Here is a 16349-nt window from a genome sequence, read left to right on the forward strand (position 1 = left end):
AAGTAGTTGGTGGGGTTGCTCGGCTGTTGACTGGTTGGATCGGACTCTTGGGGATCTCGTACTGGCAACCCAAGAGCGGCTCGTCTCTCACTCAACATTCTCTGCATAACCGGGTTTCCCACGACCATCACATTTAGCAAATCCTCAAGAGAGTCTAAACGAACCTGCTGGCTATTCATTCGAGCCTTCATCTGAACAGTCTCTTCATCCCGTCTCGAAGTGTATGACGAAGTTGCCCTTGCAACTTCGTTAACATAGCCTATACCGACTATCCATCCCTTCTTTTTAGGAGCCACCTATAAAATCAAAACATATATTAATATAGTTAATTATGTTAAAATATTTAAAATAATGTAAACAAAAATTTTAAGTTGTACCTCTTAGAAGATTTTGTCGGCCTCTTCGGTGGACAATGTGACTGGTAATCCATCGGCAGACTCCTGGGTTAGTTGCGTCTCCCGTTCTTCAATCCGACCAGCCACTGCTTGGAAGAGTTTCTCAGATGCAAGATCCAAAAAAACTCCGTCGGATGTGGCGTGAGTCATCTTGAATAGGTCGGACAGAGATGGTAAGACTCCCTTCTTCTCGAACTACAAAAAAAAAATTAAATTAAATATTAAGAATTATATTAATTGAATATTTTAAAATATATATTTAAAACAAAACTTACAGCTTCTAGACGAACTCCTGCATGAGGTTTTTGTCCGGTTCTGTGAAGCATGGGCAAATGACCATCTTTATCCTTCGTCCTTTGAGAAGCCGAGCACGAATTGGCCTTTTTGATCGAAGAGGGGTGCTCCCAATAGGCGATGAGGCCATCCCTCACATCCATCGTGAGCTCAGTGGGCTTTTCCTCATACCCGTAGATCTCCCACTTGTCCTTCCAATCGGAGACTGTGTTGCAGAGGCGGATCTTTGCCTTTGCAACGAGTTCCGCCTTCACCCTCTCGGTGATTCCCAAAGACCAATGCCACTTTTGCTGAAACACAAAAATTTTGAAAAAATTACAATTAATATAATATTAAAATATATATATATATATATATATATATATATATATATATATATATATATTTAAAAGTGAAAATTTAATTAAATTTAAAAATCTTACCGCAAAACATTTAAACCACGTGATCTAACGTGATTTGGTGTCTTGCTCCAGTTCGGATATGCCCCGTCGTAGTAACCCTTAATCGTCGCCGAAACGATCCGGCTAACACGGTTGTTAGTCCCAAACCTGAAAAAAAACAATTTAACCGTTAGAAAATAAAAATAATTTAAATTTTAATGTAATAAAAATTAATAACTTACCAATAAGTTCCTCGGGGTCTATCGGGGTCTAGAACATCCAAACCCTCCCATCTAGGCTGGGCAAGCAAATCCTCCACCGTATATCTCGCGAATGGAGCATATGAAAGCACACGCAAATCCGGATGAACTGCACCTTCTGGGACAGACTGAGGTGCAGCCGCTGGAGGAGGAGGTGAAGGCATCTGCGGTGGAAGAGGAGGACTCGAAAAAACTCTCTGAGAAGTCTGAGAGTCTGGAACTGGATCGGAAGACGATGGACCAGAAGAAGATGTACCGGAACCATCGCCAAACAACTGGGCATAAGTAGGTGCTGCTGGTTTCCTTCTAGGAGCCATCTAAAAAAAAATTAAAATAAATTTAATCAATTATGATGACATAATTAAAAAATTATTCCGTTACCTAACTAATCACTTAAACTATAGTATTCATCCATCTAACTAATCACCTAAACTAATTACCTAACAAATCACCTAAACTAATTACCTAACTAATTAATCACCTAAACTAACTTAAAAAAAAAGAGAGGAAAGAGAGTGTACCTTAGAGGGAGAGCAGAGGAATTTGGGATGAATGAACGAGGCAGCCTTGTTCTCGGCGTCTCAATATATAGAAAACGTTTCGTCGTAAACGTGAAGTAATATTACGACGAAGTTACCAGGCCCGCATTTTTTCATTTACGACAAAGTTACCAGGCCCGCGTTTTTCGGTTTACGACGAAATTACGTCGAAACGTCCGTTTACGACGAAGTTACCAGGCCCGCGCTATTCCATTTACGACGAAATTACGTGCAATAGATTTAACCATTTACGACGATTTTACAACGCTTAACCCTAAACACCGAGAATGAAATCCCTAAACCCCAAAGTCACATATCATCTAACATCATATCTTCTTCTCTACTACTTCTTGCTCTTTCTCCAACTTAAACTCTAAAACCCTAAAACTCCAAATAATTTTTTAAAAACTAAAGAAATACATATTATATAAAACAACATTTGTTACACATACATTAAGATGGTAAAAAAACAATATTTCTTTAAACATACGTTACAATAGAGAAATACAACATTTGTTACATATATTACATCACTCTAAATCATTTTCGTTCTCATCAATATTACATCACTCTAAATCGTTTTCGTTCTCATCACTATCATTACAATCATCATCGTCGCTTCTCTCGACCTCGTCTTGACGTGCTTCATCTGTCGCATCCTCGGGAATATCTTCATATTGAAAGTTTTGCGGGTCGATCAAAAGGATTTTATCAGTTGGTTGTTCTGGTACCTCAACTTCATTGATAGCGTCTTCTTCTTGCAAGGGCGGTTCTTCTCCAGCGACAATGCGTCCACGAGGTGTAATTTTGATAGCAGCTAACCAGTTTATCCCGGAAGTTCGAAGCCGAGGATAAGGAACGAAGCTAACTTGCTCGGCTTGTGAAGCTAAAATGAAAGGCTCAAATTTGTTGTGTCTTCTTTCAAAATTGACATCCACAACACCAAATTTGTTATACCGAATCCCTCGGTTCACAACAAGATCGAACCATTCACATTTGACGAGGATGCATTTTAGCTTCAATAACCCCAAAAATTCCACTTCAATAATCTCCTGCAAGATCCCGTAAAAGTCTGTTTCACCTTTCACACATATTCCGTAGTTACTCGTTGCCCGATGTCTCCCATACTCGTATCTGTGAAAGGTAAATCCTCATGTGAAATAAATAGGTGATGTGGTGACCTTTGCAACTGGACCTTGAACCAATTCGTGAAACCATACAGGATAATAAGGATCGTCATAATCAACCTGCAAAAAGCAGATATTCTTAATTAATATTGAAGTATCAAAACACTTACTTAATTAATCAATGTATGAGATATATTACGTACCTGTGATTTTAACCACTTGACAAAGTGCTTATCTTTACGTGTGTCCACATCAGTTGCAGATATTCGTGGTATTTCTCCTTCAACTTGAGATACAAACATGCTGCAAAATAAACAAATAATCAAGTCATACATAATTAACTTCAATTCATATAATTAACATTCACAAAAATATTTACCTTTCAAAGTAACGGGTCACTGCATCCTCGCAGTTTAGCAAAATATAAGGGTGGACACTATGTTTATCCTCTTCACATGACCGCCATACTTCTTTCGTTTTACCACCAAACCGTGCAATTTCGCAGAAAATGTCAGGAACACCATCAATTGGATATGATGTCGGTACTCCACCATCATCATATCTTCTAGGAACTCTTTTTCTCGTACGAACAGTTGGAGCAAAGTAGTATGATGTGAAGTTAGATGTTTCGGCTGTCAAACTCCCCGTAACTATTGAACCTTCCACCTTTGCAAGATTTCTTGCTTTTCCCTTCAAATGTTTAATCTGTCGCTCATACGGATACATCCATCCGTTGTGAACAGGTCCACGAAGCAATGCTTCATACGGTAGGTGGACAACTAGATGCTCCATGACATCAAAAAATGAAGGAGGAAATATCTTCTCTAGGTTGCACAATATGATCGGAATGTCCTGATGAAGTTGTTTGATGACTTCTTCCTTGAACGTACGTGCGCTAAGATCTCTGAAAAATGCGCCGATGGCTGTATATTGCAAAAGTAATCAAATTAATAACATTTCATAACATATGTATATATATTATAAAATTATAATTACCTGCAAGTGCTTCATGGACATTTGCTGGAAGGAGCTCGGCAAAAGCAAATGGAAGTAGTCGTTGCATAAACACATGACAATCATGACTCTTCATTCCGGAGAACTTTTGACCTCGTTCAACACATCTTGACAGATTTGAAACATAACCATCAGGAAACTTAACTTCTGATGCAACCCAGTCAAACAAGGTTGTTTTGGCTTCTGATGACAACCGGAAGATGGGAACATGAACGTTTCCATTGCTCTTGATATTTAACTCACTTCTTGAGCAAATATCAGGTAAGTCCATCCTTGACTTTTTGTTATCTTTCGTCTTCCCAGGGACGTTAAGTAATGTATTCATGATGTTCTCAGAAAAGTTTTTCTCAATATGCATGACATCCAGATTGTGGCGTAAGAGAAGATCCTTTCAATAGGGTAGCTCCTAAAATATACTCTTCTTATGCCAATTGTGAGAAACACCATACCCATCCGACATATTTCCAGGAACATGCCAATTTCCTCAAACCTTAACTGTTTCCTGAGCTCCGTAATAATCAATGTCTGCTTCGATCTGCTGGCCGGTGAGATATGGAGGAGGACCGTCTCTGACAATTTTTTTGTGCCGAAACAATGTCTTATTTCTTCTGTACGGATGGGCAAGTGGAAGAAAGCGACGATGACAATCAAACCAACAACTCTTCCTACCATTCTTCAGTTGAAAAGCATCTGTCGTTCCAAGACAATATGGGCAAGATAATCTTCCATGTGTTGTCCAGCCAGGCAACATCCCAAAAGCATGGAAATCACTTATCGTCCACAGCAGAACTGCTCGCAACGTAAAATTGTTTTTCAAGGAACAATCGTACGTCCTCACCCCTTCTGACCACAATTGCTTTAGGTCTTCTATCAACGGTTGAAGAAAAACATCAAGAGACCGTTTTGGATGCTTCGGCCCAGGGATTAATATGGTCAAAAATAGAAATTCTTGTTCCATGCACATATCCGGCGGTAAATTATACGGCGTAAGAATGACTGGCCACAAAGAATATTGTCTACCAGACATTCCAAATGGACTAAATCCATCGGTGCATAACCCAAGATAGACATTCTGAATATTTGTAGCAAAATCTGCGTGTACCTTGTTGAAATGTTTCCACGCTCTTGCGTCTGATGGATGTGCAACCTCACCATCTCTCTGGACATGTTCCGCATGCCACCTCATCGACGCAGCAGTCCTCTCAGATTGATATAATCTTTTCAATCTGTTTGTAATTGGTAGGTACCACATCCTTTGGTACGGTACCCTATTCCTCCCACGGCCTTGCGGTTTGAATCGTGGTTTTTTGCAGAATCGACACTCTTCTAACTTGTCATCTTTTTTCCAGTAGATCATGCAGTTGTCGATGCAAACATCAATCATCTCCGAAGGCAACCCAAGACTATAAACTAATTTCTGAATCTCATAATAAAATTCAGGAGACACGTTGTCTTCTGGCAAATACTCTTTAAACAACTCTGTCCATGCATCCATGCAATTCTCAGGTAAATTATGATCCGTTTTAATATTCATCATCCTAGCTGCTAGAGACAATTTAGAGAGACCTTCTCTACAACCAGTGTAGATTGGTTGATTTGCAGCATCTAACATTTCATAAAACTTTTTTGCATCCAAATTAGGTTCTTCTACATTTCCAGTTCCATCAGCTATTGTTGTAGTTGTTTCTAAAAATGCATCACTAATCATATCTTGAACCCTATCATGATCTACCATCTGCTCCTGATCTTGATGATAATTATATTCATTATGCAAATGATTCGGTTCTTCACTATGATGAGCATCCTCAAAATTATTGTTACTACTACTAGCTTCATTTCCCCCATAACCCTCTCCATGTTGATTCGAAATGTAGTACTGTGGTGTAAATCCTCTGTTTACTAAATGCTTCCATACAGTTTCACTACGTGCAAATTTTGAATTCTTGCATTTCCGACAGGGGCAGAACATCTTACCGTTTTCCTGCGTGATCGGTGTACCGCCCGCCTGGTGCATGAATGTCTCTAGCCCGCTCAGAAATGCATTCGTCACCCTCCCGTCGGAATCTTTGTGCAAATACATCCAACTCCGTAACTCGTAAATACTACCGCCACCGACCATTTTTTTTTTAGATTTTATTTTGAAATTTTTTTTTTCTGATTTTTTTCTGATTTTTTTTTCCGTTTGTGTGTTGTGAGGAAGAGAGTTGTGGGAAATGACATATATATATAGAAATTTTTGATTTGAGTAGTTGAAATATAACAACGATTTTACAAGGAATGTTTTACATGGATTTTACATGGTTTTAATATAATATTTACGACGAAATTAGGTAAGTTAAAGCACATTGAATACACGTTTTCACCTAAATATAACGGTAACATGTTTCGTTGTAATGTCGATGTAACGATTACGACGTATTTCTCATTCAACGTACTTTCGTCGTAAACTTACATGGATTTTACGACGAACAGATTTTGTCGTAAATTTACATGGCGTTTACGACGAAAATTGGTCTCCTCGTAACTGCGTTGTAAACACCTTGTAAATTTACGACGAAATATTTTCGTCGTAATCTTCGTTGTTATGTACACGTTTTCTTGTAGTGCACAATTAGATTGATGCTTTATCACTATTTTCTATATCCATATCATCTTTTTGGTGAGAATTAATATGGTGATAAAATGAGTACAAATCACTTTGCTGATAAAAAAAAAGTTGACATAAAAAATACTGACAAAAAAAAATTACTTTGCAACTAATGTTGAGGGAATTGTAAAATGTTATTATAAGAAAATATTTAGTATGCAGATATGACATTTTTTTCCTCTTTAATGCAGATATAGTCTTCTGTTTATCTAGCACATAGTTCTCTTCTTTTCCGTGCTCACCAAATATCAACCACTTCTATGAGAAAACTCAATGGCATAGAGAGATGATTCATTCCTGCCAATAAGAAAATACATAAAGCAAAGATGGTAGAGTCACAGTAGTCAGAAGGTGAAGAATCTAAGAACTAATTAGCAGAAGGATAACACCGTAGATTAGTAAAAGGCTTCAGTTACAGGACCAACAAGATTAGACATGAGATACAGTGGTTTAGAAGCAGCACTGTCTCTAGAAATACAGAGGCCGTATGTACGTGTATTTCTTCTTTTCAAGTGTGACTATATTTTTAAGTAAAACAATAGATAATCAAGAAGAAGAAAATGCCTCATTCTATAGGTCAATCATGTAAATAAATAAATCAAATTATCACTTCAGAGTAAATTCCATTTTAATTAGAACCAAAACCATGAGAAAATATAAATGAAATCCAACTCAAAAATGCATATAAATGAAATCCAACTCAAAAATGCAAATTTAAATTCCTAACAAAACGTGTCGAGATCATATGTAATTCAAAAACTAATTAGTAAAAAGACTGATTGGCTAATTAAGAAGCAGTAGCAGTTTTCTGCTTTCTAGGCACGCGATATCCACCAACAACACAAGCATGGTCACGCTCATAAGGCTCAAGAGTAATCTGCTCTGCTGGTTTCAACTCGTCCGCTTGTAGCTTCTTCACTTCGTTTGAAAAGACCGTTTCTGCTGGCATTGTTCCGTCTATACAATTCGCCTGAAAAAAATAATAAACAATCTTAATATTTAAACAAAACAACTTGCTAGTGGTCGGGTGGAGTTCCAGCGTTGCTAAGCGAGCTGAGTTCGAATCCGATTACATTCAGATATCCCTAACACGTGGCCACCGGTGATATAACATTTTTTCGCCGGAGAGGGGTTTACTGTTTTTTTTTTTAATATTTAAACAAACAATGTACAAAAACTAAAAGAGAATGTGACTTGATTTGAATCAGTGGTTGAAGTTTTGTTACTGACCTATATTGAGATCATATAGTGACCTCCAGCTTTGAGAAAGGAAGATGCATTGAGACCTACTATCCTAGCATGCATCATATAGACATGAATCTTGAAAAAAAAATAACTTACTACGAGAAAATTCATTGCTTATAAAAAGATTCAAAGTAGCATAAAAAATGGAATTTGCATCTCCCATGAAGGAGAATCCACATCCAGGGTCATCATATGCTGATTTTAAATGAAAACTTTTCTATGCAGGCATACAATAGTATATTCAATGCAATATAGTGTGATGATACTAGTAAAGACTTAACTCTTGTACGGTACAATATATAAGGTAAATCCAAACCTGATATGGTTGAGCAACATCAGCGAATATGACATCAACCATGCTCACAAGCATTCTGTATTTAGCAGGATGTCTAGCATCTTCAATGATTGGAACCACATTACGTCTCTTCTTTGCCATGTTCACCAAATCTCTTCCACTTCTTGGAGAAAACTCAACGGCATAAACACACCCCTCCTACCAATCATTAAAGCAAATATAAGCAAACATTACAAAAGAAAAATAAATCGAAGGTTAGGATTTAGGGTTTACTTACAGGTCCAACAATATCAGAGACATGAGATACAGAGGTTCCAGAGGCAGCACCAAGGTAAAGAACTTTAGCGCCAGGTTTCTACAATTTCAAGAACCAAAGTATTTATAATATTGACAGGAATAGTTGTTGTTAGTTGATATTTTTTGATGAGTAAAATGGGACTTACGATCCAAATGTCATCAAGACCACCAAAAATTGCGGCAGCTAGCTTAGAACAGAAAGGGTTCCAAACTCTGTATTCAACCTTAGTTCCATCTTCGTTCTGAAATATTCAAAAAAAAAAAATTAACTGACTACAACTCTTTCATGAAGACATATGAACAAGAACAGGAAATAAATCATCCGGTTTTAACACATCTTGGCATCAAATAAGAAAGATCAATACTTCAAGACTTTCAAGTATCCATTAGAAAGAAAACCATACCTGCACAGAGATTCTCTTCTCATTGTAAACCGATTCACCAGGAACCAAGTTCTTAGTGAGAATAACTTCATCTTTACCCTTACCAGTGAACACTCCTTCATGTCTGTGAGGAGTCACTATCACTTTGTTTCCTCCCTTCATTCCTCCGGGCTCACTTCTAGGGCCTCTTCCTCCGGGCACTCTTCCTCCCGGACCTCTTCCTCTGGGACCTCTTCCACCACCTCTCATGGCACTTCCTTCACCTCTTCCACGTCCTGAGCATTAACCATATGCATAAACGGAAAATAAACTAATCAGCAGACGTATGATTAAATCTCCTATTAAACTATTGGATTAAAACATTGAAGACTAAAACAGTCTCCTAACAATCAGGTCAGCTAGGGGTAAGGTTATAAATACTCCCAGTTTAGATTAAACAAAACCCTATTTAATATAGGTCAAACAGAGTTATTCTGGATTCAGAAACAAGAAAAAAAGGCTTTTAGCGTTCTTACCTCTTAGGGGAGATCTCATCTTTGCTATAGAGCGAGAGCCAAGGAAGCTGAAAAAGACAGGGAAACAAAACACAAAGAGAACGAAGAGCAGATCAGTAACTAGGTCAATTTTATACTTCTCTTGGAGTTAGAGTTGGAATATGAATGCTTCTATTTCTCTTCCGATAAATTTGGAAGGTTTCTATCTAAGGCAAATCTCCAAAATAGCACATTTCTAAGTTTATATCACAAAAATAGCACTCAAAAACTAAAATGACCAAAATAGCACCTTTCTAAGTTTATCCTTTGAAAATTTTAATTTTTTAATTTTTCAAAATTTGAAATCTTATCCCCAAAACCTCATTTCTCAAACTCTAAACCCTAAACCCTAAACCCTAAACTCTAAACCCTAAACCCTAAACTCTAAACCCTAAACCTTAAACCCTAAACCCTAAAATCTAAACCCTAAACCCTAAACTCTAAACCCTAAACCCTAAACTCTAAACCCCACCCTTTAACTCTAAACCCTAAGTTTGTGACTTTTGATAAAACATTAAGTGCTATTTTTGTGACTTTTGACCTTGAGTGCTAGTTTGGGAACATAAACTTGATTTAGTGCTATTTTTGTCTTTTTCTCTTCTATTTATCTCTATACAATTTTTTATTAACAACTAGGGCCGGTCCGCCATACGGACGGGATATACTTTACTTGTGATCTATGTTATTATTTTTATATGATTTTGTGGTTTTATTTTTGATTTACATTTGTATGAGATATAATATTTTATTAATTAAATTGTTGGTTAGTTAGTTTGTAAGTAATTTTTTTTTGAATTTTTGCTTCTATGGCATCACCATGATTGAGTTATTATGTCATTCTCAGTTAATAATTTGTATCTAACAACTAAGATATATGATTCTTTTTGAGGTTCTCGCAAGCAGTAAGGTCTTTGCATAATTTTCCAAAAAAAAATTTAATTTTGGTGAGAAACTGGCAATCAAAACATTACCTATCCAGTTGGGTTGAAAATGGTGTACCTAGGTTGGAAATGTTGTTCCTGGTGTTCATCTGTTTCATTTCTAAGTTTATTGTTGGGTGATACTCTGTTTTGGTAAAATAAACTCTATTGTTTGTTAGGAACAAATATGAGTATCTCTTAAACCATTTCTTACTTGGTTTTTAACTCTTAAGCATAGGATTTCAGATTCCCGAGGAAGAAATACATAATTGTTTCTATATTCCATTCAAGATCAACTACCATGATATTTTTGTTGTCAAGATTTATAGGACCCATTGGTAGAAATTGGTACTATTTGTATTTTCATTACCGTAATACTAAAAATTTTACATGGTTTGCAGAGATTTTAAATCTATTTATAGCGTAAACTATGTATTTATTTTACACATTTATGTATATATTTTATTAGTCAAATATTGTTGTAAAAAAAATTCATTTTTAGTCATTTTAGTTTTTAAAATTTAATTTATATAGCTTAGGAAAATATTCACAACCAAATAAATTAGAATATAATTTCTTATACGATTTCAATAACATGACAAATAATCTCTACGTTTTGACACATCAACGCTTATCATCAATTAGCAGTAAAATACTTGATTTATTTTGTTTTATATAAAATTTGATTTTCATAATAAAATATGAGAAAGTATGGGTTATTAGCGGTAAGATGCATTTATAAGATAATAATAGTATTTATTTATAAATCTCCTATATATTATTTGAGAAGCATTACAACTTCTTTTTATAGCCACATGTCATCACTAAAATGATTCTTAGAATCATTAGAGAAATATGTTGGTTCATCTAATTATATAATAAGTTTTTTTTTTTACTAACAATAAATTCATCATTAATGTACTTTATTATTTCCTTAAATAAAATTTTTGGAATTGCCTAATGTGACTAAAGTATATATGGCAATTAATGATTTTGAATAATAAAGATTTGATAAAAAATAGTGTATCTTCTATCATATTTGTTTAATTTTAAGCTATTAAATAAATTAAACAACCACAATAACCATAGAATAAAAATTTAGATTTTTATGTATATGTTATATTTTGAATTTTTACAAACGGCTATAATTACTAAAACTGTTAAAAGTTTCAAATTTAAATTTTATGATCCATGGTTTAAAATTTTTGTTATGACAAAATACAAATGATTACAAAAATTATATAAGTAAAAGGTTTAATTTAATTAATTAATAAGATTAATATATATATATTGTTTTAAATTAAACTATAAAGCATATAAAATACAATATTTTAGTTTCAAAATTTACTTTGAACAATTTTTTTGATAAAAGATTTGAACGATCATTGACAAATTATTATTTTTTTAAATTATAAATTACTAAAACTATTAATCCCACAATGAAAATTTTGTTATCAGTAATTTAAATTTTTTTCTATAAAAGATACAAATGATCAAAAAACTATATGAGTAGAAATCATCATTTAATAGACATTAATATTAAAAATATACTAAAATATATTATCTATGTTAGTATCATTTAAATTTAATAACATATCCTATCAAATAATTTTTTTTTTTGGATTAATACAATTGATTTATATGTTCACACCAATTTAATTATATTTTTAATAGTTACTGACTTTTAATTATTTAATATATATTTATTATTTTATAATATGAAAAATATTTAATACATAAAATAATTTATATATATAATGTTGATTCCGCGCAAGTTTAACATAGTATATGGTTATAACAGAATGCTGCAGATGCGAGGTATGGATAAACACAAACACGTGTGTATTTGATTGGCGATGTGTATTTATTCGACGGTTACAGATTGAATGACCGGGGAGCGCGAGAGGTTATAATCTATTTATTTTTACGTATAATACATGTATTTTGTAGTATATTATGATCTGACCGGGAAATTAAAAGAACTTGCGTGTGAATACCAAATTATGATCTGATGTATAACTATGCGACTCATATATTAGGGTCTAGGTGGCTAAGGATTGCAGACGCTGCAGCACATGAAGAATAATCAAAAAGGAATCTATCAGTCTTGTATATACTTGTTCAGTACGAAATAAACTATAACACCATGTACGTGTAATAATATAAATTAAGTTAGAACTATACTCAAAAAATTAATCAATAATATTATTAAGAGGTTGAAGCTAAGAGTTGAGGTCCTGATATATATATATAACACCATAACGATTTGGTATAGAAAATATGATATAACTGGCTTTTTTTTCAAAAAAAAAAAATATGATATAACTGTACTGGAATATTAATTCAATAATACTAAAAGACCCAGTTTCAAAAAAAAAAAATACTAAAAGATGTTATTTTTAAGTCAATATATATTACTTGGTGTATATCCCTATTCACGTTTCAAAAGTAAATGGTAGATATGTTCAACAACAAAAAAAAAACAAATAGTAGTTATAAGGTCTTTTGTTTATAAACTTAAAATGAAACGCTAAATAATAGATAGAAACTCATATTATGAGGATTCAAAAAAGAAAGAAACTCATATTACGAAGATGGTCTGAAACATAATTAGAGTGCCCATAAAACTGGGGAAAGAAAAAACAGAGAAAACCAAATACGTGAAAGGTAATAACGATGCATAAGTATTATTATAATTCGGAGTCTGATCATAAAATAATTGTTACTCCATATCGAGCAACACGCGTCTTCTTGAACACATTGGAAGTAGAGTCGACAGTCTTCTTATGTGCATTACCACTGATCCCTCCAGATTGAACCTCAACAGGAAGTGGCTTGACAGCTGGCTTGTCATCATCATCATCGCCATCATCCCACTGATACATTGAGTCTGTTATATATACATGTCTATCTAAATTTCGAAACATCATAACACACAATATACTTACATCGTCGGCGACGTCAAGTAATGGCACACGGTCAATCTCATCAACGATGTGTGTTATGGTGAACGTCTTATGGTGCTCTGTAAAGTTATACGCAGTGACTCTGACCTGGAAAGTGTAGGTCTTCCCTTCCATGTCTGCAATGAACGGAGGCAAACCAGTGTCTTTAGGGTTCACTCCTTCTTCAACCTATTTGGCAGGAAAATTTTCAAAGTGAGCTACTAATTGGTAGGTGACAAACACACAAGTAGTCAGAAGTTCATCTTACCAGCATCTGACCAGCCTCGCTCTGAGGTTATGGAGCTTCATCGTTACACCATCAAACCAAACAAATATTCCCTCAGCAGTATCATCAGCAATAGCCATCTCAACACAACAGCAAAGTGAAGGACAACTTATTGAGATGCAGTTGTATACGTATAGATATATACATAGTTTAGTAGTGAATACGCTACTTACCGAAGAGCCTCAACGGCATGAGGATTAGCGCATCGAACAAATGTAAAAGCAGAGACGGCGCTGCAATTTCCTACTGCATTTAGAGCAATCACCATAACACCATCCCTTATCTGCATCGACGCGAGAAACTCTCCCCGTGCATAAGAAGTCAATTTCCTACATTTTGTATACTAAGCTTATACGGAGAATTACATCATCCAGAAATCTAGAAAGGACACCGCTAGACGTTTTACCTGTGTTGGAGCAGTGACGATGAAATTGTTGAGATCAGCGATCTTCAGAGGCTCAACCTTTGCATATCCTCTAAGCAGTGGTGCGGCAGATGGAAGACCGGTGTCCCTAGCGAGCAACCTATACATGAATTCAATGGTCAAATAATTTAAAAATGCCAATGCACGCGTACACATATAATAAACGATGAACTTACTGGTAGAAGAGAACTACCCCTGCACTCGTCTCCTTATCAAAATATATGTGCGTCCCTGACGTTGCGTTCAAGAACAAACGACCTACACAGCGCATCAAGGCTATAAGAACGTGATTGCGACAACATCATACTGTCATAAGAATTGAAACAACTCAATACCTCCAATCAGCTTTGGGTTTATGTTTGTATCAACAATAACCTTTGGATCACCACATAATTCTCCAAGTTGTTGTGGAAAGAAACAGCTTGCGAGTCAAATAAGCTTAACGTGACAGTTTCATCACTGCAACTATATAGCAGATACGTTTGCATAAAAAAATTTATACATATTGAAAGGACTACTCACACATATTTATGAGATATAAGCGTTACGATAATAAGATGAGATCAAAGAGAGGACTACTCACACATATTTATACAGAAAGCACCGCTTATCAGATCAAAAGGAAGCATTGATGACGACGTAGTGGGCGAGCGAATCAATGTGATTAATCACGAAGCCTTTACCCAGGCCGTTTGAAATGGTGAGAAGAATCGTAAACGGCATCGGCATCGGTCGCGATCACAGGAGGAGGAGAGGTCGCCGTCACAGGAAGAGGAGAGATGACCTTCTTTGTTTCTCGACTGCGATATATTAGGGTTAGGGTCACATCTCTTTCATCGAGCCAGAAATCTGTCGAAGTCCAAAAGCCCAATACCTGCCAATGAACGAAGCCCATTATACTGAGAATTAATGAAACGCAGAGCTTAAGTTATTGGACATGTGGCGCCTTTTCCTTCATCGACTTTCCTAGCTGGCGGGTGACGTAGATAGGCTAAGAAGGAAGGAAACAATGTTTTATAATAATAGATTTTATTAGGCGGTTGACTAGGATTTGGATTGCTTGTAATGCAAGGGAGCATCTTGAAAAATGAAAGCCATTAGGATTGTTTTCCTATATTTAATGAAAGATATGGTCCTAGTGAGAGGGTTTCATACTCGGGTCAACTCGGCAGACATGTTCAACATAGGGCAAAGACTCTGTAGGACTTAGAGGTAGCTATTCTAATTTGCGTTTTGTGTAGGTTAACGTTCTATCTAGAGTCGGATAGTTCCTTGGATAAGTCTAGTTTAACCTATAATATTTTTGAGAACTGAGTCCCCGTTGAGTGTCTTAACAAAAACATGATCATCCTCTACCTCGTGCATTTGGGGAATGTGGGGACATGGATTCTGACCGTGGTGTAGAGCGATACAATTCCAATGAGCCTGAACTAGTAGCATATGCTTGCAATTGGTCAAATAGATCAACAATGATTTTATGAGATTGTTACATTATCTAGCAATTATTATTTTTCAAACGATGAAATATCCAAACACAAGACATTCAAACACAAGATTTTATGAGTACTTTCTATATTGTAGGAGATACTCGATATTCACTTCCTATATACAAGATATATGATATATTGTTTAGAATATATCCAAGATAGTCTAACGGCTCCATAACTTAGAGATTGAGGAAACATATTCATGGAAGTCGGATCTGTTCAGCTCCAAACCGGTGAACTTCGTTGAAGCAACATGAGAAAACTCAGAGGGAGCTGTGAAAGTAGGTGACGACCACCAAACAACCCAAGACACATCGGATTCGGATATGTACAAACCAGCCTTTCCACTGTGTGAATAGTTGAGGATCAATGAAACTGGGTCGAATCAAATTGTTGTTCTCTTTGACAAAAATGGTGAGAGTTGGGATCTGAAGAGAACACATGGGAGTTATGGAGGACTGACGAAGAAGACTCGTTTTGAAAAAGAAAAAATTAAAACGACATCGTGTTGGCTGCAGTTACAATTAACTGTTGACTCACAGATTGTGGATCAACGTTGGTATACAATAAAAATTTGAAAGTTTTTTTTTTTTTGATAATTCTGGTATCTGGGCAGCCACATTTCCAACTATCCTCATTCCCAACTATCCCTCCGAAAGGGGTCCAACGTCCCAACGGAAGGGATGTTAAATCCGTTGTGGCCAAGATTCGAACCCGGGTGGCGGACAGTACAGTTGTACCTCCTTTACCACCAAGCTACGAGCGCTTGGTTAAAAAAAAAAAAAAATTGAAAGTTGGGGTAGGTAGAGATGAAAATATCATCAAATTCATGTATGTGATGAATACCTTTGAAATCTAGGTATAAGTAGACTTCTAAG

General features: G+C 35.6%; 1 protein-coding gene across 1 annotated transcript; it reads right to left on the reverse strand.

Moving 5' to 3' along the window:
• Nucleotides 1–6971: 6971 nt before the first annotated feature.
• LOC106409189 (rRNA 2'-O-methyltransferase fibrillarin 2-like) lies at nt 6972–9569 on the reverse strand. Its single transcript, XM_048747537.1, has 6 exons — nt 9392–9569; nt 8898–9151; nt 8640–8735; nt 8474–8551; nt 8218–8394; nt 6972–7626 (listed from the first exon to the last, which is right to left on the reverse strand). The coding sequence occupies exons 1-6, from the start codon at nt 9408–9410 to the stop codon at nt 7444–7446; spliced, it is 807 nt and encodes a 268-aa protein (XP_048603494.1). The 5' UTR covers nt 9411–9569; the 3' UTR covers nt 6972–7443.
• Between the last annotated feature and the right edge of the window lie 6780 nt (nt 9570–16349).

The sequence above is a fragment of the Brassica napus genome, chromosome C2 (assembly GCF_020379485.1).
Source record: "Brassica napus cultivar Da-Ae chromosome C2, Da-Ae, whole genome shotgun sequence".
In the NCBI taxonomy this organism is placed as follows: Eukaryota; Viridiplantae; Streptophyta; class Magnoliopsida; order Brassicales; family Brassicaceae; genus Brassica; species Brassica napus.

What these genes read in the sequence shown, in the direction of transcription:
- LOC106409189 (XM_048747537.1), bottom strand. An exon ending in AGAAGAGAATCTCTGTGCAG is followed by an intron (nt 8,736 to 8,897) that starts GTATGGTTTTCT and finishes TGAATATTTCAG; the next exon opens with AACGAAGATGGAACTAAGGT. An exon ending in TCTCTGATATTGTTGGACCT is followed by an intron (nt 8,395 to 8,473) that starts GTAAGTAAACCC and finishes AATGATTGGTAG; the next exon opens with GAGGGGTGTGTTTATGCCGT.